This window comes from Dermacentor albipictus, chromosome 2 (genome assembly GCF_038994185.2).
Source record: "Dermacentor albipictus isolate Rhodes 1998 colony chromosome 2, USDA_Dalb.pri_finalv2, whole genome shotgun sequence".
Classification (NCBI taxonomy): domain Eukaryota; kingdom Metazoa; phylum Arthropoda; class Arachnida; order Ixodida; family Ixodidae; genus Dermacentor; species Dermacentor albipictus.
Window position 1 is genome coordinate 127,200,158 of NC_091822.1, and position 27,066 is coordinate 127,227,223.

Consider the following 27,066-nt stretch of genomic DNA (forward strand, 5'->3'; position numbering starts at 1 on the left):
CAAGTTGTCTACTACGCCAGACAGCAGCTAGCAGCAAGTTGTCTTTTTGTGCACATACCCAATACGCAGTACATAAAGATTTTTCCTAGTGCTAAACCCGCAAAACTAAAAAATGTGTCGCACAATGTGTCGTGCGACACTTTTCACAGGCTTCTTTCAGGCTTGGAAAAAACTTTTATGTAGCACATAAAGAGCAACAGAAAGATGGATCGGGAATTTTTCATGGTCGACAATCTTCTGATTAACAACATTGATCTTATTATGATATTTGAGAAGTCAAATAATAATAAATAATTATGTATTTAGGCAGAATACAAGAAATGGTCCGACTTGCTCCAAGCGACGGCAAACATTACCTCAGTTCTGTCCTGCTATGTGGCACTAGCATATTTGAAAATTTTGGCACAAGTCATGTAGGACGTGATATATATGTATATATATATATATATGTGCAGAAATATACCCAGCGAGCAAACAAAAAGTGCCAACTCCCAGAAAAGAGCCCAAGAAAGCTCCATCACTTTAATATGTCCAATGGATAGTTTTCTGTAGCTAAGGGCTGTCGTCATACAAATAAAAGAGTCTTTCAAAAAAAGAAACTACTGTCCTAACAGATTAAGCAGAAAACTGGTTCAAGGACAGCCTTTGTGCATCATTTATTTACAGACAAACAGTACCACGAGCTACCCTGAGTCATTGTCCTTCTTTTCTAAACAGTGCAATAAAGAATCCTATAGTATCGACGTCATAGTCACAGCCTTCTTGAGCCAAGTGGTCGCCTTCAAACCTCTGCACAAGGCACCGCTGATCTTCATCTAAACCGGCTCCTGCTCGGCCAATTCCTCCAATGTGGGGCTTCTGAAATCAGAACAGTCACTAATCAGAGCTAAGAGCAAGAACGTGCCACACTACGGCTGAACCTTGATCTACTGACCACAACAGAAAATAAAAACAAAATTAAACTATGAAGTTTTACAAGCCAAAACCATATGATTAGGCCCCCCACAGTGAGATTAACTCTAGATTAGCTTTGACCACCTGGGGTTCATCTAAATCTAAGTGCATGAGTTTAATTACAATTCACCCCCATCAAAATGCTGCAAGAGCTGGGATTGAACCCATGACTTCGAGCCATAACAAAAGATGCAAAAAAGAAAATACTATAAAAAAAGGCTGGCTTTGAAAAAAAAAAGTAATTCACCAAATGAGGAATGAACAAACCAGCAAACCAAGCTGTTTGTGATTAATGAAATAAGCTCACCAAAAATCTGCAAGGTGGGGGCCGTTTCATAAAAAAATAAAGCTTGCCATTCACAGAGGTTATTTTCTTTGTAGCATGATGCTCTTGGGCCGATGAAAATTTCCAAGCAAAATATCAATTTGGGATAGTTACGTAGTCAACATAAACATTTCAGCTGTTTGAAGCACAACTATGAAGACAGGAGGTTAGAATACGAAAGTAAGACCGGACCAAACATTTGCACTCAGGAGGATGTGCCCTTTGATTTGTTTTACTTTCATATTCTAATCCTTCTGTATTCATGGTCGCACCTTTTACACTTGTAAAACAGCATATAGCAACCTCTTCATGCTTGCAATATGGCATTTGTTGTATTTTTCTTTCAATTTCTCACACTTCACAGCTTGATGGCAATGATCGCCTCTATTCTCAGAGTAAACATCAGCTGAAGTAGTCAACTGAGAAACCTTTAACTTAAATTCTTTTAACATTATGATGCCCAGTTTGTTCTCTGATGCAGAATTGTTTCAATTTCTTGAATTTGACTTCACTTTTCCATTATTTCTGCAAAAGTGCTTTACTTGCACTTTGCAGCGGAGAGGTTGTCCTGAGTTTGTTCGTTTTTATGGCATAGTCAGAAATTTTGACCAAGCCAGCGAAAGAAAAAGGAGAAACTGCTACTTCTATGTAGGACAAACCACATTTTAGGGATGCGATGAACCTTTTATGCAGTTTCGTCTTCTCTGTGGTTCTGATCACAGTTTTGCCCAGGTATGGAAATAACAAAAGCAAAACCATCCACATATAAGATGCTGATGGCGAGACAAAAATAGCTTGGAAGTGTCGTTAAAAAGAAGCCTTGCCGTTAAGAGCCAAACTAAATGGAGATGTCAAAAAAGAAGCCTTGCTGTTAGAAGAGCCAAACCAAACGGAGATGTCAAAAACTTCAATATTGCTCGAAACCTAATGCCTGTTTTTTTTTAGTCTTTCTACTCTCCTCTGGGAAATTCTGGCCTAATTTCCAATATGCACTGATAACTATATCTGCCAGAAGCTATCAATTCTGCAAAACACTTGCATATACAAGTGTGGAATAAAAAGCAGCTGCTGGAATGTAACATGACTGTGGCCTACAGCTGAAATGCTACTTTCTTATTTTAGTACGAATAAGGGTCTTGCATTTGTTATAATAATATCTAGGGCATGTGATTTTGTTGCATTCAATTTGAATTACATTGCCTTATGCACTAATTTTGATGTTTCACCTACCGCCTGAATGGTTGATAAACACATGGTGCTTATTAGACCGAAGAACTGAATGTTGTACATATGCAAGTTATTCTTAAAATGTATTGATTGGTTGATTGAACAGGCTGCCAGCACAAAACCCACAGGGAGCCCTTGCTGGTCGCAAGCGACATCTTGGCCAAATTTTATTCAGGCAGCTGCATTTTTCATGCCATGACACACCGTGTGTAACGACGAGAATTCCAGTGCAAGTGCAGTTGTTTCTTGCAGGACAGTTGCCACCTGTCCTTACCTGTTGAACCAGATGAATCTGGGGAAACCGGCGAAGTGCCCAGGCAACAATGGCTTCATTCTCGGCAGTTGACAGACTGCACGTGCTGTACAACAGCAGGCCGCCAGGCTTCAGAAGTCGGACAGCCTAAGCAGTGGGTGAATGATGACAGAGTACAAACACAATTTTAGGTGCTTGGCTCTCTTGTTATACAGCTCAGCCACTTAAACATAACCGCTTCTATTGAAGGACCAGATATTATAGAGTCATTTATGAATCCCATTTATCTCCTCATAGAACTCAATGTATACACATACTGCTTATAGTGCAGCCGTTCGAGAGTAAACACCGGTTATAATGCGGTCACTGGAAAATCCTGTTGACAAGCAAGGTAGCGAGCGCGCTTCTCAATAAGAAGTGCCAGGAAAGGCGAGAGCGATGAGGGCGATTTGGAGGAGGAGGAGATGTGGAACAATCAAACAAAAAAGGAACAGATTTTTAAAAATGTGGCGGCTCAGAGTGTGTGAGGGGGTTGCCTAGGCGACAGAAAAGACTTCTGCTATGGCGGCTGCAAGTCAGCGGCACCTGGTCTACATCAAACGCATGCACATTGACATTCCTTGGTTTTTCAGTTTGTGTCAAGAAAGCAAATACAGTCACCGACTGATATTTTCGGACATGGACGGGGTCTCAAAAATTTCTGAAGTGTTGGGCAGGGCAGAAAAAAAGAGCATTGATGGTAAAATTAATTTGTTGCTTTCTACAACTCGAGCATTGAGGAAAAATTGGTCGAGGCCGGGGGCGACTTTTGTGATTGCGGCGTTCGCCCATCGCAATGCACGTCATTGCAAAGTGCACATATCGCACATGCGACCTTGAGTTTAAACTGCATTCCACAAATTCATCAGTTCGGAATGTTGTCTGCAAACAAGCTTTCACTGTTCCTACCAGCAGAACAAAAACTATTGTTGTACGTGCTCGTGGTAGTTGCCTGCTGATGGCCCGTGTACCCTGCTTTTAGTGCATTGCCGTCAGTTCAGCCTGTGTGTGTGATCTTGCAGCAGATCACCGTGCATTCTTCTATGGGTATGAGTATATATCAAGGGAGAGGTTCCAGCGACACCATGCTGCCAGACACTCTCGACGGCTAGGCCTAACCAAGGCTGTCTCGTCAGGAGTTGGCAGCCAACGCCGTGGTTCGATGCAGAGTCAACGAAATGCTTTGCAGCGGCTGTACAGCACCTGGAAAGTGGAGCAACCACCTCGCCAACGAAAGTGAGAGCAAATCCCTGTTGTATGCTTTGATTTCCAGACACACACGGTTGTTTGGTCTACACGTTTTGCACTTGCGCGTTAAAATATTTTGCTTTCGTTATAGTTGCGTATCACTTCTAGTGCGGAAGTTTGCAGCTCTGGCGACTTCCATTATAAGCAGTCTGTGCTGTATGTTCTTTTTTTGTGCTAGTTCACTTAAACAACTATGCAGGACCAACAATCTCAGCACGTAGTCCTTCTCAATTTTAGACTTCCACAATAACAAAGATTGTATAAGCATAGTGTTAGTAACGAACGAAACTACGCTCGTACCTTGAAAATCCAGACTCGCAATGCCACACAGTGAGGGGGAGAGAGACATCTTTTAACAAATACTGAAGATGTTTGCCTGGTCATATGCCTAATTCCAATTGGCCACATTAATGTCCTGAAACAGCATAGTGGGTTACGATGGATGCCGTTGTGTAGGGCTCTGGATTACTGTTGACCACTTGAGGTTCCTTAACGTGAACACAAATCTAAGTACACAAGTGTTATTGCATTTTATCTCCATCGAAATGTGGGTGCCACAGACGGGAATCAAACCCATGAACTTGTGCTCAGCGGCAAAACATTATAGTCACTAAGCCAGAACAATGGGTGGCTATATGACCATCATCCTTGTACAGTCAAAATTCGATATAACAAACCTCGATTTAAAGAAATCAATGATGTAACAAACTATTTTCATTTCCCGATCATAGTTGCTCTAAAAACCGTATATTTGTTTTTCCGTGATTTGATGAAGTAATTTTGTGACACGGTTTTGATTTTAAAATGTTTTCGGCCATTTACAGGTGTAAGCAAAGCAAATTATTGGCTTTGAAAAGAACGTTTGGTACATTTTTGCCTCGGTGGGAATCGAACCCGGGCCTCCGGGGTATGAGATGAGCCCGCTTCCCCGACACCACGGCGGCTCCACGATTCTGGTAGACTAAAGGTGGGCCTAGTGTGTGCATCACAGGGTATATGACGACACAGCCAATGGGGAGGAAGTGGCGCCACGTCACGCCATGCCCCGCAGTAGCGCGCCAGGTGCTGCGTGAAGGGAGAGGGCAATGCCGGTATGCCACATCTCCCTCACTCTCCCTCTCGGAATCCTGTGTTATCCCCGCGTTTCTTGTCCGTGCAAGCTCTCGCCTGCATTCTCACTGCGCCTCAGTAAATAAAAACATGCCAAGTGTTTCAACAACCTTGCTTGCCCACGAGGAGTTCATAACTCGAAGGATCGCTCAGCAGCGTTCAGCTCGACATTAATGTTTTTGCATTCACAACATGTAAGAAGTGCTCAGGGGTCCTCGGATTTTTTGCAAGCGTCCTTCTGCACGAAAAGCTTGAGTGGAAAAAAGGCGTCAAAGCGAGCGCGCTGGGACGTGTAGCCAGGAAACGCTGCTACGCCATTGGTTGTTTTGGTAACCAACTTGCAGAGATCGTGGGGTGCATTAGCTCGCAGCACTCAGAGCAACATGAGAGCTGAGGATTCCTTCTGTGCAGGGAGGTTTGGGAGGGAATGAATGCACCATGACATGATTAAACACTCGAGGGGAGATGGGGTGGTAGGAATGCATGCTCATCTGCCTTCTCTCCATAGTGCACAAGTCCACGTGTGGGCCATGCGCCGTGTCTTGAAGGTAACCTTTCTGCAGCAAGTGCAAAGTGCACACCATGACGTTTGGTGCTCTGATGCACACTGCATTCCCACGTGTCTATGTTGGCAGTTGCGCAATCTCACGTTTTCGAGACACGGTGCGAAGTGCTCACTTGCGTTGCGATAGTAAGTTCATGGTCATTCAGATCTGTTACTGTTTGCCTGAGTGCACGTGACAATGATAAAACTATGAAACTTATTTTGTGTAGTAGTTGCTTCTTTGCTGTTCCATTTTTTTTTCTTGCTGAGGACGAATATCCGCATCTTCTTATACTTCAGTTTTTAATTTGTGGGCATTGACTGTGGCCAATAAGCACAGTCAGCCATGGCATCCAAGATTATGGCGCCGTACGACACAACACAGGCAAATCTCGGATGCCGTGAGCTATGTCGATGCATTGCTTTTGGCATGGTCTGCACCACATGCGTTGGCGCTGATAATTGTGCTATTATAGCCAAACCTCCTTGCGCTTTGTTTATTAGTGCTTATTAACAAGATACTATCTACCAGGAATGCTCTGGGAATTTGTGAAGTTGTTTATAATGCTGAAACTTTAAAACCTCAAAATAACGAAATTCATGATTTAATGAAGTTTTTCACTTCAAGTACAACTTTTTCACATCAAGGTTCAACGATAATATGAACAACACATAAATAACACATCATAAATCCAGTGAACACGCAAGTTACGTGCACAGGCATATAGTGGCAATTAATCACGTGTCTCAGCAAGGTCAGTGTCCTGAAGGAAGACCAAGAGAACTTTCATGAAAGGAAAAAATTCACACCCACCTGTCATGTAGCACGAAGCTACCAAGGAAACCTATACACGTTTCTTAGAAAGAAAGCTTCACAGCTGTAGGAAAATTCTTCCCAGACCAGAATGAATTTTTCTTCAACTGCAAAGCATTTTTAATGCCACAAAAACCTTCAGGCTTAGCCAATATTTCTATACATTCAAATCTCAGTTTTAAGGTGCATAAAGCAGAATATTCACACAATATTCCCATTCTATTGAGCAGCCATGACATCTTGTTAGATGATGCATCCTCTGACAGTGAAAAACCCACCGTCTCCAAGAGTGCCCTCTGCTGTGGAGGATATGACTGAAGTGCCTTCGCAGATTGTTCGTAGCTCAGACGAGGCCTCCCTCCAAGAGCACTACATGGGGCATCCAGGAGAATGCAGTCAAACTGGTTGGGAATCTCTGTACCTGCATGCACGCATAGAGTAGGTGAACTTCCTGCAATTAAACAGTTCTGCACTGAAGCGAAAATGCCGAGTGCCAATAGACAGGCCTCAGCAGTTAGAAGTTAGTGTTGCGAACTCTCAGCAGTTTCCGCAACATGTGTCATAGCAATAATGCAAGACGTTTATGCCTATGTCGCACGAGCAGCTGTGTACAGAAAATTAATGTCTTCCAGATTTCTAGCAATAACAGAAATGGAGAGCATAGTGGTGTAAGACAATGCTCACAAAATTCGTTGAGTAAAGAGTGTCTGCAGTTACCATCAGAGTAAGTACAATGGCCACTGCAGGGCAATGGCCTTTGCTCGAGATCTCCCATTAGCCCGTCCTGCATTAATCCTGTGCCTTCATACTTCCTAATCTGATCACTCCGTGTGATCCACTACTATCGTTAACTTTGTGTGCCTTCACTTGGCACCCATTCCACTACACTAACTGATCACAATTTCACAAACAACCTGACTGCACTTTTTCTTCTAAATTTCAATTAAAACAAGCAGCCAACACCACAATTTAGCAGCCGTGCCTTTTCTGATGCTATTTATTTTCACTCTTCGTCGATGGTCAGAGCAAAGCTAATTCCACATTATCAATGGAATCAGCCAACTGTGAACAGCGCATGAATAAGTGTGGCATAAAACTGAGTGGAAGGCATCGCTACAAAACTGCGGCCCAAGCACACGCATACAACAGCACTGTACTTTTTAACGAGATCTCCAAGCAAATGTCTGATACAGACGACAATTCTATTCTTTTGGGTTTGATATATCAAAGGTCAACTTTGGGACAGCTGCTGACTCAGCAATCAAGGTCTAGTAGACTTCTGTTAATTTGACCAGTGTTAATCTGATTTTTTTCTTCGTTCTATCTAAACTGAAGGTCAGGGCCAGTGTCTATACATTTCTATGGGCCAATACTTTCATTATTTTGATTATGAATTTCCCCCTCGGCAGATAACTCACACTTGACTGAGCAGCATGCATGCCCCCCTGACCCCAACAATACCACCAATGGCATTGGCCTTGACTGTGATATACGACAGATACTCTTCAGGTGGGGACACATCACAACAAATTCTGTCGCGAGTGCTTCCAGATAATGTCTCTTCATGCGGCCCTTAAACAGACCGATGACCACAGTGTCATCCTGCAAAAAACCAGCGTGACATACCAGCAAAAACTATAACAAAGGAAAATATGGTCTCGTAGCCGTGGCAACTGGCAGAGGACCGGCGCACACAGGACTGACGGGAATGTTTCTGCTTTGTCATTGGCAGGGTGCTAATGGTTACTTGTGGGACATGTTTTAATAGCGTGCCAAAAGTATGACTTTTTAGTAGCTCCTAAAATAGAGTTCTTCCTGCAGCTTCACAAAACCGCGCCCAGACGAAGGTTCGACAAAGGAACACGGTCATGTCATTTTATTCATTGCACAAAACAAGAGCATGCAGAAAACAATGCCAGAACACCAAACTTTCCCACAGAAAAGCATTGTCACCTCTCATGTGACAGACCTACGATCAGAAAGTCATCTGGTGGTGCCGTTTCGAAAGAGGGGACAATATCAGCCCTTTCTGCAAGGCGTGCTGTCCACACTTAAACAGTATATCTTACATCGTAGCCTTGACGCCACCAGTGGACTATGAATGCTTTGAAGACACGCCACCTTCCACTGAAAAAGCAAATTTTCAGCCAGCCCTCAGCACAGCTTGAGGTGAGAACAGCAGTTCACAATGACCGATAGTGTACAATTTACTCAAATCTAATGTGCACATTTTTTCCTACGAAAATGAGTATGACAACTGCCTGCGCATTATAATTGGATACAAAACCAAAATCATGGGTGAAACTGCGCAAGCATTTTGCTTTTTGAACATTCACTTGCACTCTTACGATTCAGCGGTGCCACACTTTCAACTGTCGTCAGCATGGCGAGGTGGGAGCAAAAATTTAACAACGCCTACTCACTGACGTAGAAGGAAAAGCGAACGTTTGGAAAGCAAGATGCTTGCATGCTACCACTCAGGTTTCCTGTGCTGGCACTATCATGCTGTCCAAGCCAGTGTCACTGCCATCCCAAGATGGCAATAGAATAAGTTTTCACATATGCTGGTGACAACAGTGCGCCACTTTTATTACGAAATCATCATATTTGCACCGAGAGGCATATAGAACTTTATTTCTGCGAAGGCAAACTCTGCAGCTCACCAGAGATTGCTGGAGTTGGAGACATTCAACATGTTTCTTACTATAAAATCTGGTATGTGCTGTATTCTGGAGTGCGTTACAGTCAAGTAACATGTTTCTTACTATAAAATCTGGTATGTGCCATATTCTGGAGTGCGTTACAGTCAAGTAACATTTTTCTTACTATAGAATTGGGTATGTGCCATATTCCAGGGTATGTGACAGTCAAGTAAAAGCCGCCAAATAAACCAGTTGCATGATTGGGCATTTATTGTGCTTTTGCTTTTGATCCAACCCAGAGTATATGATGGCTAATTTCATCAATGCCATCAATATCGAATTAACAAGGCCATCAGCATCAGGTCTCAATTTTTGTAATAAACAACAAATCCTGTAATTAGACAAAGCCAAATGCATGCCAAGTGAAGCACTGCTTTGGGCGAGGTGAGCAAGTCTACTCTGTACAACACAAAAAATCAGAAGTGGCGGCCACATCATATCCCTAATGCCTGGTTTATATCGCTAATGCCTGGCCAAGTGTATGGGTCTCGAGTCACACTGTGATTGTCCCATCGAAAGCTGAGCTCATCAAGCACTTGACAGGGTAATAACAGTGAGAAAGTATGAAGAGCACTCTGCGTCTAGAGAGAAAGAACAGCAGTGGGCCAGGCTTACTCCATGTGGAAGGCTAAGACGTGCAGAGTGTAGGAGGAAAGAAAGATTATGTAGATACAATCCACATCTTGGGAGCCCATGTGAATTGAAGCTTTCGTGAAGCGATTATTCAAATGCGGTATACATATATATATATATATATATATATATATATATATATATATATATATATATATATATATATATATATATATATATATATATATATATATATATATGTATGTATACCGCATTTGAATAATGTATGTATGTATGTATGTATGTATGTATGTATGTATGTATGTATGTATGTATGTATGTATGTATTTATAACTTTATTTGGCAGGAAAAGATTTTAAAGAAGGCTGGTTGGAACCCCTCCGTCCAGGGCCCCACTGGCCTCTGCCGCCTGCCTGACCTGGCTAACTAACCCGCGTATGCAGAAATGCAACTTAATTTGAAGCCCATGCTTGACTTGATCCGAGTGACGCCTATCGGGAATGCGCCGAAGGAAACGCAGTGAGCGTCTTTGGGCACGTTAATGCCAGGCGTCATCTAAATCAAGTCAAGCATGTGCTTCGACTTAAGTTGCATTTCTGCATACAGGGGTAAGGATTTTTGACCTGCAGAGTCGGAAGGGGTGAGCTGTGCCTCTCACTGCTCCATTGTGGCATTGCTATTCGGCCTATGAGGGTGCTTAGTGCACTCCTAGGTTACATGTATTAGGGTGGGTATGCCCCTGCACCAAGGGCAGTTGGCCCTATAGGAAGTGGGATACATGGCGTTTAGCATTTTGAGATGGGAGAATACCCCAGTCTGTATTTTATGCCTATCGGCGGCCTTTTCCCCACTAAGTTATCGGTAAGGTCGCGGGTATTTTCTGCGAACTCCGTACTGAAGTAACAAGGATATTTTTAGCATCTAAATTGATGGGATATTGCGAGGGATAGTGCGAATAGTTAAAAGATGATGTCACTCGGTTAGTAGACCCTCGAGCTAACACGTTAGCCTGTTAATTAAAACTTCTTTCTGGGCAAGTTGGGGCATACTTGATTTGAAAATTGTAAGAGCGCTAACACATGCATGCACAATGTAACAAGGATGAGACACAAGCGCTGAGTCTTGTCCTTGTTACTTTGTGGATGCATGTGTTAGCACTGTTACAATTTTCAAATCACATTGGTCTGTTTGTTCCCTTGTGCCCCCGAGTGTCCCAGGCACCAAAGTAGGCGATGATGGTGGTGGAAAGGTTTGGAGATTATCGTGAGGCTAGCCGCAATCACGTGACCCTTGAGAAACATGCGACATGTCTACTGGGAGTCCGTGACCACGACCGAGTCCCTTTGTGAACGCTCTGCGTGAGCGAGGGCGATCACCACTGCTAACGTTTCAGCCGAGGTGGGGGATCCTGCCGAGGCCAACATGGTTATTTGCTGCTGGCAGATCACGTTCACAACCACCAGGGTGTACCACCAGGGCGTACCGGTCGCCTCTGCATATGCAGCTGTGTCCATGTAGTACGTAAAGTACCCAGGGTTATTAGAGTACATCGATTGAATATGTTTTGCACATGCTTTGCGCCTTTCCTTGTTGTACTCGGGAAGCATGTTCTTGGAAATTGGAGCTACTGTAATTTGGATCTCACTGAAAGAGAGAGAGGTACGGCCGGTTCGATGAGGTGAATGGGGTATGCTGGGATACTGAGTCGAGCCAATATTGCACTACCAGTTTTTGTGAGGCTGAAGCGTTCCCTCTGTTGCATCAGAGTGGTCTGTCTGAGTTCGCTGAAAGTATTATGTACTCCCAGAGCTAGTATGCACTCCATGGAGGTACATTCAGGCAGGCCCAGAGCCGCCTTGAAAGTGGTTTTGAATTATCGTGTCGGCCTGCCTTTCCTTTTCCCTGCTCAGGATTTTGTAAGCCATACATGATTCAACTAATTGCTAAGGCCTGTACGAGCCTCAGGTTATAGTCTTCTTGCATGCCCACCTTTCGATACATCACTCGACATATCATTTAGGCTATGTTGTGGGTTGCAGATTTGAGGGTTTTGAGCATCTGTGCTCCTCTCCCGTCACTTTGAAGCCACAAACCCAGCACTCGCATCGTCAGTACCTCTCGGACCGTTTGGTCCTCAACCACGATATCAAACAACGCTCCGGATTTGTAGCCTTTCGTGTGTATCCAGATGACCTTGGATTTTTAGGGCGCACACATCAGCCCGCTTCCTCAGGAAAATTGATACACTGCTAATACTGCACTTTGGAACGTATATTCTTTATCCCCTAGGGAACCTCTGCTTGCCCAGAGCGTGATGTCGCCTGTGTAGGGCGTGTGACCTAGGTCGGGTGTGCCGGACGAGACTGCACGCGAGGCAACACATTGCCATGTTGAAGAGCAGAGGAGATATTACGGCTCCTTAAGGTGTTCCTTTGCTGGGCATTTTAAATATCTCCGATGTGATTTAGTCAATACTGATGTGCGCCTCACAGTTGGATAGAAATGCCCTTATGTAACTGTACGTGCGCTCGCCACAACTCGTGAGATTGAGTTCCTTGTGTATTGCAGCTTGAGAGGCGTTGTTGAAGGCTCCTTTGAGGTCTAGTGCTAGGACTAGTCTCTCATCGCTGTACGGTATATTAGTCAGAATTTCATCTCTATGTAGGAGGAATGCGTCTTGACATGATAAACCCGTGCGAAATCTCATCATGGAGTCCGGGGACCAGCTTCGCTCCTCTAGGTATCGCTGCAATCTGCTATGGATCACCCTCTCATATAGCTGACCCAGACAAAATGTTAGCTATAAATTTTCTCACTTCGTTCCTAAATCTCTGACGTAAAGGAAAATGGGGCGTGTGTATGTGTACACATGGTGACAATCTCAAGGAGCTTATAATTGCTTGCATGAGGAACGATGAATGCAATGAATGAATGAATAGTGAATGCGCTGGGCAGCTATTCCTGCATTGCGCATCAGCATCCTTCCGTATAACCAAGCGAACGAGCACAGCGAAGGATGAAAGAGCAAATGCGGAGCATAGCAGGGGATGAAAGATGGCGATAACGAAGAAAGCATGAGGAGGAAAGCGGAGGAGGAGGGCACGGCAAAAGCATGAGAAGAAAAGCGTACTGCCAGGCAAGACGTGTTCCATGGTGAGGATTGCTACGAGATGGCGCCAGAGTAGTGCATGTCGTCTGATTACTGATGATGCCATTGATAAGGCATGAGGCAAGTGTGTGATGGAAACAAAGCACCGCATGTGCGGATGTCTGTCTGCGGTAGCTGCTGTGAATTGCACCCATGCGGCATGCGCGTGCTGCATCTTGCGATCTCCCAATTAGAGTGGCAGACCCACTACACTTCGCTCCATCTGCAACATGCCGCACGAGACCGATTGACCGCACCAGCCAATACATCGTGAAATCAAAACAGGTATAGAGCTGCACTCTAATTTCACATTGGGGAGTATTGTAATCGTTGGTGAAATTTTTTTCACTAAAAATTTGCACAATGTGGAAGGGGGGGGGGGGGTTGCATTCATTATGTGGGGTAAAATAATGTTCATTTACTTTCCAATCTGCAGCACCAGATAGGATGCCTGGCATGCGCAGGCATCTGGTCTAGAGCCACGCAATGGCAAAATGCCTGCATTCCGGCATGTCAGACGCCGTAATGGCCGCTGAATTGTACTGTGCATCTCCTACTTTTGCTGCACTTCTGAAGTTCGATCTGGCACTACAACTTTCGGCAGTTGTTATACATTTTGGTCTATGGGGAGAATGGAGGTGCCACGAAGCAGACTGAATAATCGAGCATGTCCAAATTTTTGGAGTCCGAAAAATCAGTCAGCAACTGAAGTTAGGAAGGGCTCCCCAGAGCAAGCAGCACATGTTACCATGTGGTAGGTGAGCCTCAGCTAGAGGAATGGCCATGGCTGTCTGGTGTTGAGCAATCAGGCAGTGACAAGACGCTCTCCTTACGTGCATAATTATCCGCCAACTTCGTTCTTGCTCGTATCCATCACTCCACTCCCCTTCCTAACATTCTTTTCCTTTAGTCACTGTCACACTCTTCAACATTTACCAGTTCCTTGAAAGGAGCGGTGGCCGCTAACCTTCCTATATTTCTGTTTCTGCATGGACTTCGAGGCCATTCTCCTACCTGCCCTCCCACCTATTTGTTGTGGCGGTTCCTTAGCTTCTCTGGCCCTGCCAGAGAAGCTAAGGAACCGTCCTTGGTATATTTTGCCATGCGCAAATGAAAGTTCTTTTAAAGCGAAGCATTTTTTTCCCCGTAAGTTTACCCGCATCAGGTATGGTTCAGAGCATGCATATACATGGAAGGAGTGTCGCAGAGAAGAAAAAAGATGTGAGAAATTCGTTTGGACCTTTGCACCGCACTGAATGTGCACAATGCCCTCTGGAGCTCCCTGGGCATCAATCACCATATTAGCCTCTTGACAGCTGTAATTATCTATGACGCCCCTGCATAACCACTGCAGAAATTGTAGCACTTAGATTTCTACTATACCCAACTCCAGAGGGAAGCTAGATAGAATGGTAGAGAGAAGCCAGAGAATGGCTAGAACCGACACAGTCGCGAAACGAGTGAATAACAGCCTTGCGACTTTTCACTCGCATTTCCCATACAAGGGGGTGAGGAGGAGGGGATAGAGAAAAGGCGACTTGAGAAGGCAAAGAAATACTCTACTACAGACACGACAGCAGTTGCGGAAAAAGTGGATAAACTTAAGTTCTAGGTACAGTGATATAACAACCCCTTTCTCTGCCTTTGGACTGCCACTAGCCCTCTTTCATCTATCTTTCTGTTCCATGGGAAAGGGGGTGAGGGGTTTCGTCAGAATTATTTGGGGGGGGGGGGGGGGGGAGGGGCGGTCTACCTCTCCCCCATGGCTACGCCAATGCCATGGGGACCATGGGGTGCAGCGACGAGCCCTCTCACTGGCGAGATGCTCAACTTTTTGGTGGGACCTTGACCCCTTGCATTTCCCCTGTGTAACTTCCAGTGCGCTAGTGCAGTCGAAAGAAGAGAGAAAGCTGCCCATCAGCGCGATAACTACTGCAACTATGCTTACACATGAAGGATTCAAAAAATGTTTGCAGCAGCAGATTCGTGATGCAATGTCCTTCAATAGTGAGGCTATTCTGTAAGTGTGATCTATTCAGCAAGATAGCAGCAACACTCAGCAACACCGAGCAGCCACAGCCAGGAAAGCCCGGAAAGGTTTGCAAAGTAAGCTTCGCTTTAATAACCAATCGAGCAAGCACCCAGCTCTCTGCACTGAGTCACCGTGCGACTTCTGACCTCTGCACGAGGCTGATTGATGCACACATCAGCAGCTTTTGTGATACAACCTCTGATTTTCACAACGTGCAGAGGAGTCCACGTCGACATTGTCCATTTCAAAACAGTGTGCGCCACTTTGCGCATAGCTTGAAATGTCCATATTAAAAGGGGGTGACATATTTTACAATTTTACAAGCGTTAAAGGAGATGAGACCCCGTACTGTCATTGGTAAGCTGGCAACTATCTAATACAGTGGAATCTCTATAAACGGTAATCGCTTAAACAGAACTGCCTCTTAAATGGAACGCCATCTTTGTGGTTAGTTGGTTTTGTATTCATGAAATCATATTCGGCTTTGTCTCTAAGTAAATGGAACTCCTAATATATGGAACCAATTTCCCTGGTCCCTTGAGGTTCCATTTATTGTGAGTCCACTTTAGTAATAAAGTAAACAAAAGCAAGACACAGCAAACAGTGACCCTACGGAACTGAAAGCTGTTACTGTAGCGCGAGCCAAATGGGCAATCAAGTCAACAGATCTGCCTGTTCAAGGCTCTCAAAATGCCTTTGAGGGGAGTAAAATTAATGAAAATAACTTGCTTCAAATCTGCTGCAAAATATCGCTCAGGAATACCTCAAACATAAGAATACGGTGTGTACACAAAAATAAGCAGAAATTTTTCTTGGATCACGGATTCAGTTCAAGTTCTGACGTGCTGTACCACCTGTGCAAGATCGTAACGCATCCATCATTAGAGGAAAAATGTCACCTTAGGAGATCATGCTCACCTTGACGTGGAAGTGAGTCAAACTCATTCGCATCATGGACAAAGGCCTGAACGCAAGAAATCTGCCAGCGTTCGCAGTTGCTTCGAATCTTGGACACACGGTTTTCAGACCTGTCCAGGGCAACCACCAGACCCTGAGGAAAGTGCAATGTAAGAATCAAACAGGACAAGCAAGCATCCACTGCACCAAAATTTCAGTATGAGCATGAGATCACAGGTTCAATTTCTCATGACACGAGCCACATTACCGTTGTTTGATTCATTTGGATGAAATTGAGAATGTTGGCAACTGTTGCATCAGCGGCTCTGCGATAGGGTCAGACTATAAACACAATAGCATAGTATGATTTCAATAAAAAAACTCACTCACGAACGAACGCGAAAATTGTCAAAGGCAATAGCATCAGGAGACATACATGCAGAAACTCCTCTGGGAGTTGTCTAAGTATGCATAAGCATTGTGACACTTGCTCATATCCATGCTGCTCGGCGTCTGTATCAATGATAACAAACTTGATCCAACAAGTGTACCGTACTTACTTGAATCTAATGCACACTTCTTTTTCTATAAAACGGGTCCAAAAATTGCATGCATGTTAGAATCGAGTACGACCCCTAAATCTGCATTACCATATCGCCATCGGCATTTCAAAATGGCTGCCTCTTAAGCGCTTTGAGCCTAGCTGCCGTAGCTTCCTCCATGTGCTGCAGTACGTCTGCTTGGGCAATGCTTCCTTTAGCTTAGGTTAGTGCACCGTCTGTCTTCCCATTTACTGCGCTTGCTCTATCAGCATGGAAGTGCTGACTGCAATGACATGCCAAGTTCATCACGATGCCGCAATTAAAAGGAAAGTGATCATGTGTGGAGAGACAGATGGAAATCGGGCCGCATCACGGGCGTTCGGAGTTCCCAAAACTTACATGTGGGACTGGCGCAAACAGGAGAAGCATTCTACACTGGTTGCTGCTACGCACGGCACGGCCGCGTGGTTGCTATTTTGTAAGTGATCTGTGGTCGAAACAAGAGTCTACGCATCGACGTGCACCGTGCTGTGTTCTCGTTGCTTAGCTCGTGTTGAAGCGAGGCTGAACAAAGGTCAATTCCCTCGCTCCTGCTACCGCACTTCCTCACTCCAGCATTTAAAGAGTTTCCGTGGTCATTGAGTGAGACGTTGTTCATGCTTGTGTGCGTGTGACATCATGCTTGTTAATTTAGTCGGTAAGCGAATGTTTAAAAGTTCATATGGTCAATAAAGCTACTAACCCTACTTTTCGTATGGCTGCCTACTAATTTGCTATCGTAATCGGTGCTTCACCTTTCATGTGAAACTGTGACTTTTTAATTATCTTTTGCTTTAATGCATTGGGATTAAATCTGTTTCTTTCCCAAATGAGAGAAAGTTGTACTTTTCTATGGAAGAATGAGGTGCGTGGTACTGTAAAGGACTTTTCTTTCTTTAGGTCACAGCAAACGGGTGCATGTTACAATCAAGGGTGTGTTATAATCGAGTAAACACAGTAAATCTTATCAAGCCTTAGCAGTCGTTAAAAACATTATCGGACTAGATTCGACCCTTATCAACCCTTATCTGCTGTTATCAACCTTATTGCACTGGATCCGTTCCTGATCAACCCTTATCTCTCCTTATCAACCTTATCGGACATGATCTGACCCTTATCAATTGTTATCAGTGCTTATTAGCAATATTAGAATTGATCTGACCATTATAATCCCTCATGGCTCTTTAGAACCTTATCTATCTGCGTCGAACCATTATCAACATAATGAGACCCACATAACCCTCATCACTCTTTATCATCCTTATCAAGTCACTGACAGTTTGACTGTCTGTGTTGCGTGACATGAAGCGCATGAACCCCCCATAGATCGGTGGCATTTTGGTTGGTGAAGGAATGCCCGAAAGGAAGGTGCATCCCGCGACGACCGAAACGCTACAAGGATGTGGCGTGCTCAGCATTAACTTTTTGCAAAATCGGAATTTTCCTGATGTCTACAATGCACTAAGTCGGCTCTACATGTGGTTCTAGAGGTGGCTTTTATTCCACCATCGCTCTATCTTTAAACAAAACCTTTATTGAAACTGTTGTTTTATATACTGTTTTCTTTTACAGCGATTTTTACAGCAGGCATAGAAATGGTTATGCATTTAAAAGGCATTGTTACAAAATCGCGGCCCTGGTGACGGGTCATGCCTAGCTTTCTACAGTTCTCTCTCTTACTGCTCACCTCCTCACTCCTTTGCAACTCTGTAACATGCTCTCCCTCCTTCTTTCTTCCCTACAGTGAAATTTTGATATACCTAACGAACTTCAGAGGACCGCGGAAAATTGTTTGTTATTCTGAAAGGTCATCCTGACCAGCCCCCATACATTTCTACAGGGCCAAACTATTGTTACTTTGATCCTGAAATCGGCCTTCACCAAATGATTTGAAGCTGACCAATCAGCACACTTGTGCCTGAGCCCTATGGTAATTCCAATAGTGATGCCTTTAGTGGCACCTACTGTCTCAGCAAAGCTTAGGACTTAGGGGGCAGTGAATGCGCTGAACACAGCAAGGTTGTGTCAAAAATGTTTACTCTATTTTCAGCCTGCGCTAGGAAGATTTTCAAGCAATAACCGTAGCTCACAGTGTCTGATTACGATATGTGCCCAATTCTAATGCATGCCCTTCTTTTTTTCGGGAAAATTGGGCCGAAAATGTTTGCGTAGTGCAATTGAGCACAAAACTTAAAACAGCCTTTGCTGTGTTTGTATGCTTTACCACATATCATGGTTGTACAGCGACAAAGCTGGCTTTAAAAACCGTGCAGCAAAACTGACTAGGAAACTGGCCCCCACTGAGCAACATATATTAGACTCTTGCCCAATTTGCTTGCTAGGAAAGTGGTTGTGAGTTAGATTTCTACTTTGTTTAGAAGCTTTAATGTTATTTCTACATTATTTTTCTGTTTTGAGCACATAGAAAGTGGGCACACGTTTGATTCGGGGGCGTACTGGAGTAGGCTAATACACTGCCAAATGAATCAGCGGTGTGTTTTAGCATTTGTTATGCATCTGGTATCTCGTTTAATTCAACTCGCTAGAAAAGCAAATCAACTTCATCGGTACCATCAAGGTCAAATTAATGAAGGTTCATTGTACTAGATTTTAACACCACCTATGTGTTGCTCTGCAATGCTTGCATTAAGGGCACTAATTGAATGACCTTATGAGGCAATTTGGTGCTCCTGCCTATCTTACTCCATGGTCAAACTTACTGGGAACCAGCACTGGCCAGGAAGCATTACGGCAGCTTGAGTGTACAGCTAAAATATCATAGACACTGTCTTGGTAGGGAGGCTATGAACATGGCACAACACATTGAGCAACAAGAGACACATGAATTTATCATTGTTAGCCCTATGTGTCCAGCAAAGCTGCCCATGGCTGTGCACAACGTGTGGAGCACAGACATTCTAGCATGATGGTGCCCAGTGAGGTCAGAGGCTGCACATGTGCCTGAAAATGAGCGGTGAACTTTTTGATGCGGAATTGCACAATGTGCTGCTGAAAAATGTATCCTCCACTCACTAGGCTGCCGTCGGCATGCAAGGTTTCAGCAGTGGTTGCCCATTAAAGAGTAACAACTGAAGCACCATGGCCGAGTGGGTGTGTTCCTTTCTGCCGAGGACTGCCCGTCACGTCCAGCTTGAAAATTCTGGCATGCTTGATATTTCTGGCTGCTTAGAACACTCCCCCTGCTAACATTTGAAACAAATGTTAAGTAAGGATTCAGACATCTTCAGAACACCCGTACTGGTAACGTTCGCAAATAACGTACAGAAAAGGGCACAAGGGGGAGCAGCCTATTCTTAGGGTGCTCGTATCTGCTGGTCCTCAAAAGAGGCACTGAAGGCAACTTATTAAATCAAGGTAAAGTGATAGGTCAGTGTTCCAAGGTGTTCAAGTTTCCCTTTGAGAACAGCTTTCACAAGCAAGAATATGAGAAGCATCGGAGACGACAGGCACTGCCACTATGAAAGTACAGCACCAGCTCCCATGACGTGACCCGCTTAAAATTGGTAAATTGTGGTCAGCCCCAGCATTTCAATGTCAAAATGTCGTATGGCCAATTTTATTACCCTTTCCTACAGAAAAACACCACTCTGCCTTTGTGAGGATATGGTACCACCTCAGTGTCGGCCTTCGACTGAAAGCAAGCAGTAGCATACAGCAAAGCATGACCTCCAACACCTACACAAAAGCTGATTCTACGTTTATAGCATGAGCTTTTACGTGCCACATGCAATGTTTGTCGCAGGTGATTTGAACTGTGAATGAATTGTGCAGCACCTTCAATCACAATATTATCTGTAAGCCAGTGATTCGTTGGCACAAAACAAATATGTACTTAAAATAACGTAACTCGATAGTAATCTATATTGATGCAACGTCTGCCTTTAATAAATCGATTCATCAAGTAGAATGAGAATCGGCATGAATGATCTATTGAGCTTGAGCCACTAAGAAGTCGGTATAAGGCACACTGCACTTGTTCAGTATAAATATCTGTAGAAGTGTGGAATCACTTTCAGTAAAGGCCAGTCTTTCCAGCGCTGCGCAAAAGCCCCACTACAAAATGGAATGACACCTACCATATCATTCATAAGCGTCGCCAGATGTGTGGTCTTGCCTCCAGGAGCAGCACACATGTCGAGGACAGCGTCCCCGGGTTTAGGTGCCAAGATGTGGCCACATAGTGCTGAAGGCAAGTTCTGCAAAAAGAGCTGTGATGGCTCCAGTCCGCCGAGGGGAGGGCACCCCGACACCGGCTCAGTCATTCGCACGGCGCAGCCCCTGCAATTAATCCCAAGCACAGACAGGCTTACTCTGAGACACTTACTGCTGTGACTACTCATCATTGCCAGCCCACTTCGTCATTCACTGTTTCACCCTTGCCATGGCACACAGAAAAATCGTGCAGATCCCACACGCTGTGAAAATCACGGTAAGCAAAGCTTTGGTAAACAGCATAAGAATAGATAAAAGTGCTGTTGCTAATTAGGTTGATGTAGTCCCCCTACTGTAACGCCTTTTAAAAGATGATACAGGTGATGCAGTGCAGCTGCGGCACAAGGCATGTGTCTTCATCCGAGCCATGCTTTTCAGCACGGTGTGCATAAACAGATTATTTTCAGCCAGTGAGCTTGTCGGCAATACATCATACTTCCATCACGATACAGCCAGCAGGTTTCATGCGAGTAAGCAGGCCATGGTAGAGTCGCTCTTCATCCTCAAATAGCTTCCACCACGTTTACGACATTGAGTGTGCATTGTCCAGAGTGAGAACAAAACTACTGCTTCCTACAAGTGCTCCAGATGAAACCATGGTCGCTATGGTTGCGATCATGGATGGCAACCGTGCATTTCTGAAGGCATGTAGCCAATGAGGTGTCATGTATGACGCAAATGCAGGAATAAAGGCACAGGCTATAAGGCCCAGATAGGCATGAAGCATTCTGGCATTCCTATCGTTTCGGACCGCTTTGCACTGATAAATATTGTGATGCGGACTCAGCCACTTCGTTTCAGTTGGACGCTAGTGCTGATGCTGATCTCTTGTGTCGCATATTTGTGGCGATCTGTGCCAGTTGCAATCCTAGGGTTGTTCAAGTTAACTGGTGTGTGGCCAAACACTCCCGAATTAATGAGAGTTTGAGGCTCTTAAATGATGCGTAAGCCTGCTGGGACCAGGGGATGAGTCTGAATTACCTCATTTTCCAAATTGACAAAGGTAAAACCAACAAGGTTTTACTGTACAATGTTCCATATTCCTGCCTTTCCTGCTTGGGCATTGTATGCCTGCAGTATTCAATAAAACAAATACTAAAAATAAACGCTTCTTTCTCTTTTTTTTCAACTGCTTGTAAGCGTACAAGATTTAAAGAAAAACCAAACCTGCAGTGTCTCTGAGAACTCATCAGACGTAACAATCTATAATTATGGATGTAATTCCAAAGATTCAAAGCAGAAAATGAAAAGTTGAAATAGCAATGTCAATAGTGCCATAGAAGAGAAACCAGCTTTCCTCACTTTTTCAAGCCTCTATTTCTTTCTCTCACACTCATCAAGTTCCTCCGGAAGAAAGCAGCCAAGACAATTCTCTACAGTGGCCATTGAGGACGGGCATTGGAAAAACAATAAATAAATAAACACTAAGACCACACACTCAGACACCTGGTTGACAAAGATGTCTGCCCTGGAGACCAGTGTGGTTCCATTGCCGATGAAGACCCGACGTCCCCGATATGGTCGGGTGCGGCCCTTCAAGCACTGGCCGTCGAGGTCTCCATAGACGGCCACCTGTTGCCCAGCCTGCAGACCTGCATTCCAGTTGAAATACTTACAAAAGCAACCCAGCACAAATGCAAGCTATAAACAAAGACCCAGACGTTATTGCGTTTCCTATATGCAGTCGTCACTGGTTTCACTGCCGCTATCTGTTTACAAGTAGTACAGATTCATGGCACTGCTGAGCGCATTGCTATGGAATCAGAGAGCAATAAAAACTAACAGCCTAGCCTATCACCCAAGCACGAGCACCTAATAAGGTATTGCAATGGATGATTCATTATTACGTCGTTGTTGCACTGCTGATTCAGTTTTGAATGCCTCAAATATTTCACGCGCTCCTTCTTTTTTTGGCAAGACAAACAAGTTCTGTCTGTTCCTACCCCGGTTTAAGTTTGCAGCGTCCAATCTTGTTGCTTCCATACTAAGCTCGTGATCATCTAGTCTAATCGAGTTATCTGTGGTCTTACCGTTTGTTTTACAGTGTCCACAAACAGACAAAAATAAGCAAAAGCAACCAGTAACTGGATTGGTGAAATTGTGATAAGTGGTTCCAGAGTGCAGGGACAACCTGATGGTGAGAGCACTGTGTTCTTCCCACATTTTCAGTGACTGGGAGGTCAGGAGACAGCAGCCACTTATGAAGCATTCATTTGAAGTGCGCCCTTTTTCTGAAGCAGCAGCCACGTATGCACAACAGTGCAAGCACGCTTGCATTATTTTGACTGCTCTGAGTAGCAAGGAAATGTTTGCTCCACTTTAAGCCGCAAGTATCTCATTCTAGGATGCTGAACTGACCAAACTGATTAAGGAAGCACACTGACCATGACAATAGTCTGATTACACTCACCCCGACCTGTTTCAAGCCACGGGTTAATAATGGGTGATTTGATTCTATACCTTGAGTAGATAAGTAATGAATCAATAGTGTCAGCAAATGCATTGTTCGAGTCACAACATAGTTAATTTTAAATGTCATTTATCCACAACAGCATTATGACAATCAACAATCTATATATCAGTCTTCCCATCTCAAGTGTGTATGCTGGCCAGCTGTTAAAACAAAAAGTAATTCTTCACAAGGACTATCTGTCTATCGAACAGCCCTCAAGTTTAAGTAGCTGGAGTGATTTGGTACTCTCACTATGAATTATGAGCTGCAGCGCCACTTATCGCAATTTCAACGCTCCGATTGTTGGTAACTTGTGGTAACCTTATTTGGTGCCACAGTGCTAGTACCTATGGCTACATTGTTTACAAATTAACCAGATCAATAAAATGAAAATGAAATCCGTACTGCACTTTGCCACTTCAACGATGCACTAAAACGCTTGACACTTCACAATACCCGATTGTCCTCACAAGCAACAGTGTTAAGCAATAATGCACTACTTCACCTCACACAGGACCCGCAACAAACAGTGGGCGAACAAGGAAAGACTCAAGGCACTTATGAAAACGAGGTCCCCTTGTTGTAACATTCCTTTGTTTGCCCAGTGTTAAGCACTTTTGGTCCCGAATTTCCTATGAACTCTTTATTTGTTATGACCAGCAATAATTTTGATACAGAAAAGTGATGAGCTGTTATGTAAACAATGAAAAAATATTAAGAATAATGTTTTTATCGCTACATGTATTTATTCGCACTGGCATACGGGCAATTAGTCAGCATACAGGTCCATAAATAAATTTTGCCATGCCTAGCTTGCCAGCAATGAAAATCTGTCCAAGCTTGACCAAATGCTACACTGCATTTGTACAATCAGTACTACTGCATCACAACCCTAGGAGCAGAGCTAAGCAAAGTGACTTTCTCATATGTGCACCAGTCAGCCGAGATATTTTTTTCTGTTCAAAACTAGCAAGCCGGGAGAAATTGGCAGCCTAGTTGGTTGGACATTCTTGAATGAATAGGAGCACACTAACATATATACACACAGGCACTGGACTACAACTGGAAGGCTTATTGCTATGTGAAAGCCTTTATGCATGACAAACAAACATAAAGAAAGCTAGTTGTGATTAAATCTGAATGCCATCAAGCAGATCTACAAGACACAGAACAAAGAACACAGACTCATTTTAATACGACAGCTACTAAGAACTTGAAGCTGGGCTTGCTCTTTCCATCCGTCTGTCCTTGGTGATTGATCACAATGGCTGTTGTCTTGAGGCAATCTGTTAATCTTGAGCTTTGTCCTCACCACACGACACCAAATGAAGCTGTACACCCCAACTGGGGAATTGAGGTTATTTTCTTGCGGCAATGTCTTGAGCACATGGAAGCTGGACGTGCTAACCACATGACTATCGTGCAACATCCACACTTAGTATTTCTGCAACGACTGAGCACCGCACAGACTCACTATAGTGGCTGCATTTATGCATGTGTTTCAGAGGCCATGACAGGAGATACTGCAGCAGACGAGCCTGATGCTGAGTGGGTTGCAAAGAAGTTGTTCTTAAAAACAGCGCCCTTTGTGAGAGCCTCATGCTGTCTGCAAGAGGCTTCGTAAACCCCGCTTTGGGCTAGTTTCGAACAGTTCCAGCCTGAAAAGGTGGTCCTCTATATGTGATACTGCTGTCACATGGTTCACAGGTTTTCACAGCTTCTTATGTGGTGTTTCCACCTTTGGGTGGTTTTTCGTGCCCTCGCTTCATCAAGTGCCATGAGTCAAAGGATTTCTTAATCCTGACCTAAATGAGCTTAGGGCCAGGCGATTTGCTGAAGTCTACCGAATTCTTTCCCTTTGTCTTTTGACCCAGTTTCACTTCAGCTAAAGTCTTTGCAGCCAGTTCCGACTGAAAAACAGCACCTTTTGGAGCACCCATGATGCCAGGGACGTAGACGTGAGCTCCCCTCAGAACGGCTTCAGCGCAGTCCCGGCGAACCACCACTTCTCGTGAGGATGGCTGCAGGTGACAAGGGCTCTGCCGACCCGCCAGCACCAACAAGTCGGGGATGGAGGGGTGACAAACGACTTGTGGTGCCAATGAGCTGTAGCTCTGGAAAGTCAATAACAAGGTGAGGTCTGCACCTAAAAGAACATTAAGTTATCTGTTGGACTACATGTCATGGGCATATAAATGAAAGCACACTTGTTCACACTGCTTCCACAGTTCTCATTTGGCAAGCACACAAAAAAATTACGACATGCGATTACACTTCGAATTACGTGAGGCACCATGATTTAGCAAAATGCAAGCTAGTGAAATGTGCTAAACCAGGCAGATTTTCAGCTTGGGATGTTGGTATTCCGAAATGCAAAATGATCTTTTACAGAGATTCCACCAAGAATAAACCACTGTTTGGTTTAAGTTCCGCTGCAAGAAGAGGCTAACACATCACATTCACGAATTCAGACACGGAAGCCTTGCATCATATGCAGCAGGACTGTATTTTGAAAGTCTCTCCACCAGCACACGATTTTGCAAGTGTATTAGAAAGAGTGAAGTCCCGGCCAATCGAGTGGATCTGACAACATGAAGCAAGACTGAACATCAAAAGCTACAACTCACCTCATTAAGGTAACACTGTACAGAATTCTTAGCTGCTTCTGTGCTGGTGAGGCGCGTGTTGACACGCACTGTTGTGTACTGCGGCGGTAGGCTCAGCCAGGATTTGAGACGTGACAGCCGGCCTTCTGCATCAGTGACCTGGTGAGACTTGTGTGAGCAAGCGCAGGACAGCCAGTTCTCCTGCCTAATACGTTCTCTTTGCGAGCTTGCCTCACACAAATACGCACGGTACACGCGCACATGTAATTTCACAATTTCGCAGTACGAATAATTAACAGCATGGAATAAAAATGCTTGCGCAATATATAAATAGCTGCGCTAATATGGATCCACTGACATACATTGATTTAGCTTCTTCTATACTTTACAAACCATGTCGCGCGTTATATCGATCACGGTAGTAAAGGTTATTTGGGTCGCACTTATGGAGAAGATTACATCGACCACGGTAGGAAAGGTTACATGGCTCGCAGGTATGCAGAAGATTGCAAACTATCACGCCTGCAGAAGTAGCTAGTGAATTTTGTTTTGTACGACATGCTTTAACTTCAGCTGTGTACAGTAACTTCGATCACAAAGAGCAACTTACTCCCGCAGCCTGGAACTCTTCTAATAGTAGACATTCCACGTCAGGACTTTTTGTAAACGGGTTGTTTAATCGCAAGTCGCCCATCGTATGGAGAGTGGATCGAAACAGCAGCGGTACATAAATGCTTTTCCTGAGCTGCTCGAGTCGCCAGACTAAACTTATGATCATAACGAGTCCGCAGTCATCCGACTCGAACTTGACGCAAAGTATTTACATGACGTCGACTCAGCCAGCTCTGCACTTAAAGTAATCATTTCAGTGCACCGCAAACTTCAAACACATGGGAGACATGAAACTTTGCTTGCCGGCTCATCGACTTGCGTTGGCTATATGTTGGCTGCGCCCGGCGCCGGTTTCTGTTTCGTTCCTACCGTTCCTGCAATGGTTCACTTCTGTTTACCTCGTGGTCTCGTATACATGCTTATACAGAGGCGCTAGCTCATGCGAATGCTGTCATCCACTTCCAACAAGGCCTGATTGTATGGAGCGTTGGATATGGTTAAATATGGAGGAAGGAAAAGGACAGGAAGGGGCACACCGCAAAGCGATTGAAGCAAACCTGTCGGCCCAATACTTGATCGTACGTCAGAGTGCGCGATTGGTGTTAGTACAGTTTTAGTGTTCCCGCTCCATAGGCGTATCTGCCGGGGGCGAGGGGGGGGGAGGGGGGTTAAGTACTTCATATGCCCGAGCCCTC

The 27,066-nt window shown here is 44.4% G+C and overlaps 1 protein-coding gene across 3 annotated transcripts; it reads right to left on the reverse strand.

The window, feature by feature from the left end:
- Window positions 1–631: 631 nt before the first annotated feature.
- Window positions 632–26,666, reverse strand: LOC135895919 (tRNA (cytosine(72)-C(5))-methyltransferase NSUN6). Of its 3 annotated transcripts, none has more exons than XM_065424175.2 (9): window positions 26,370–26,666; window positions 25,781–25,905; window positions 25,078–25,267; window positions 22,140–22,293; window positions 20,566–20,767; window positions 15,909–16,041; window positions 6,793–6,935; window positions 2,781–2,906; window positions 632–858 (listed from the first exon to the last, which is right to left on the reverse strand). In XM_065424175.2, exons 1-9 carry the CDS (start codon window positions 26,401–26,403, stop codon window positions 694–696), a joined length of 1,272 nt encoding a protein of 423 aa, XP_065280247.1. In that variant the 5' UTR covers window positions 26,404–26,666; the 3' UTR covers window positions 632–693. The 3 variants fall into 3 exon arrangements, with proteins under 3 accessions (XP_065280247.1, XP_065280246.1, XP_065280245.1); XM_065424174.2 differs by having other exon boundaries at window positions 25,781–25,918; XM_065424173.2 differs by having other exon boundaries at window positions 25,781–25,927.
- Window positions 26,667–27,066: the final 400 nt, after the last annotated feature.

What these genes read in the sequence shown, in the direction of transcription:
- LOC135895919 (XM_065424173.2), bottom strand. Translation starts at nt 26,537, where the DNA reads ATGATCATAAGTTTAGTCTGGCGACTCGAGCAGCTCAGGAAAAGCATT. An exon ending in CGACGCTTATGAATGATATG is followed by an intron (nt 16,042 to 20,565) that starts GTAGGTGTCATT and finishes CACTTTCCTCAG; the next exon opens with GGTCTGGTGGTTGCCCTGGA. An exon ending in AGAGGGCACTCTTGGAGACG is followed by an intron (nt 2,907 to 6,792) that starts GTGGGTTTTTCA and finishes CCCACTGCTTAG; the next exon opens with GCTGTCCGACTTCTGAAGCC.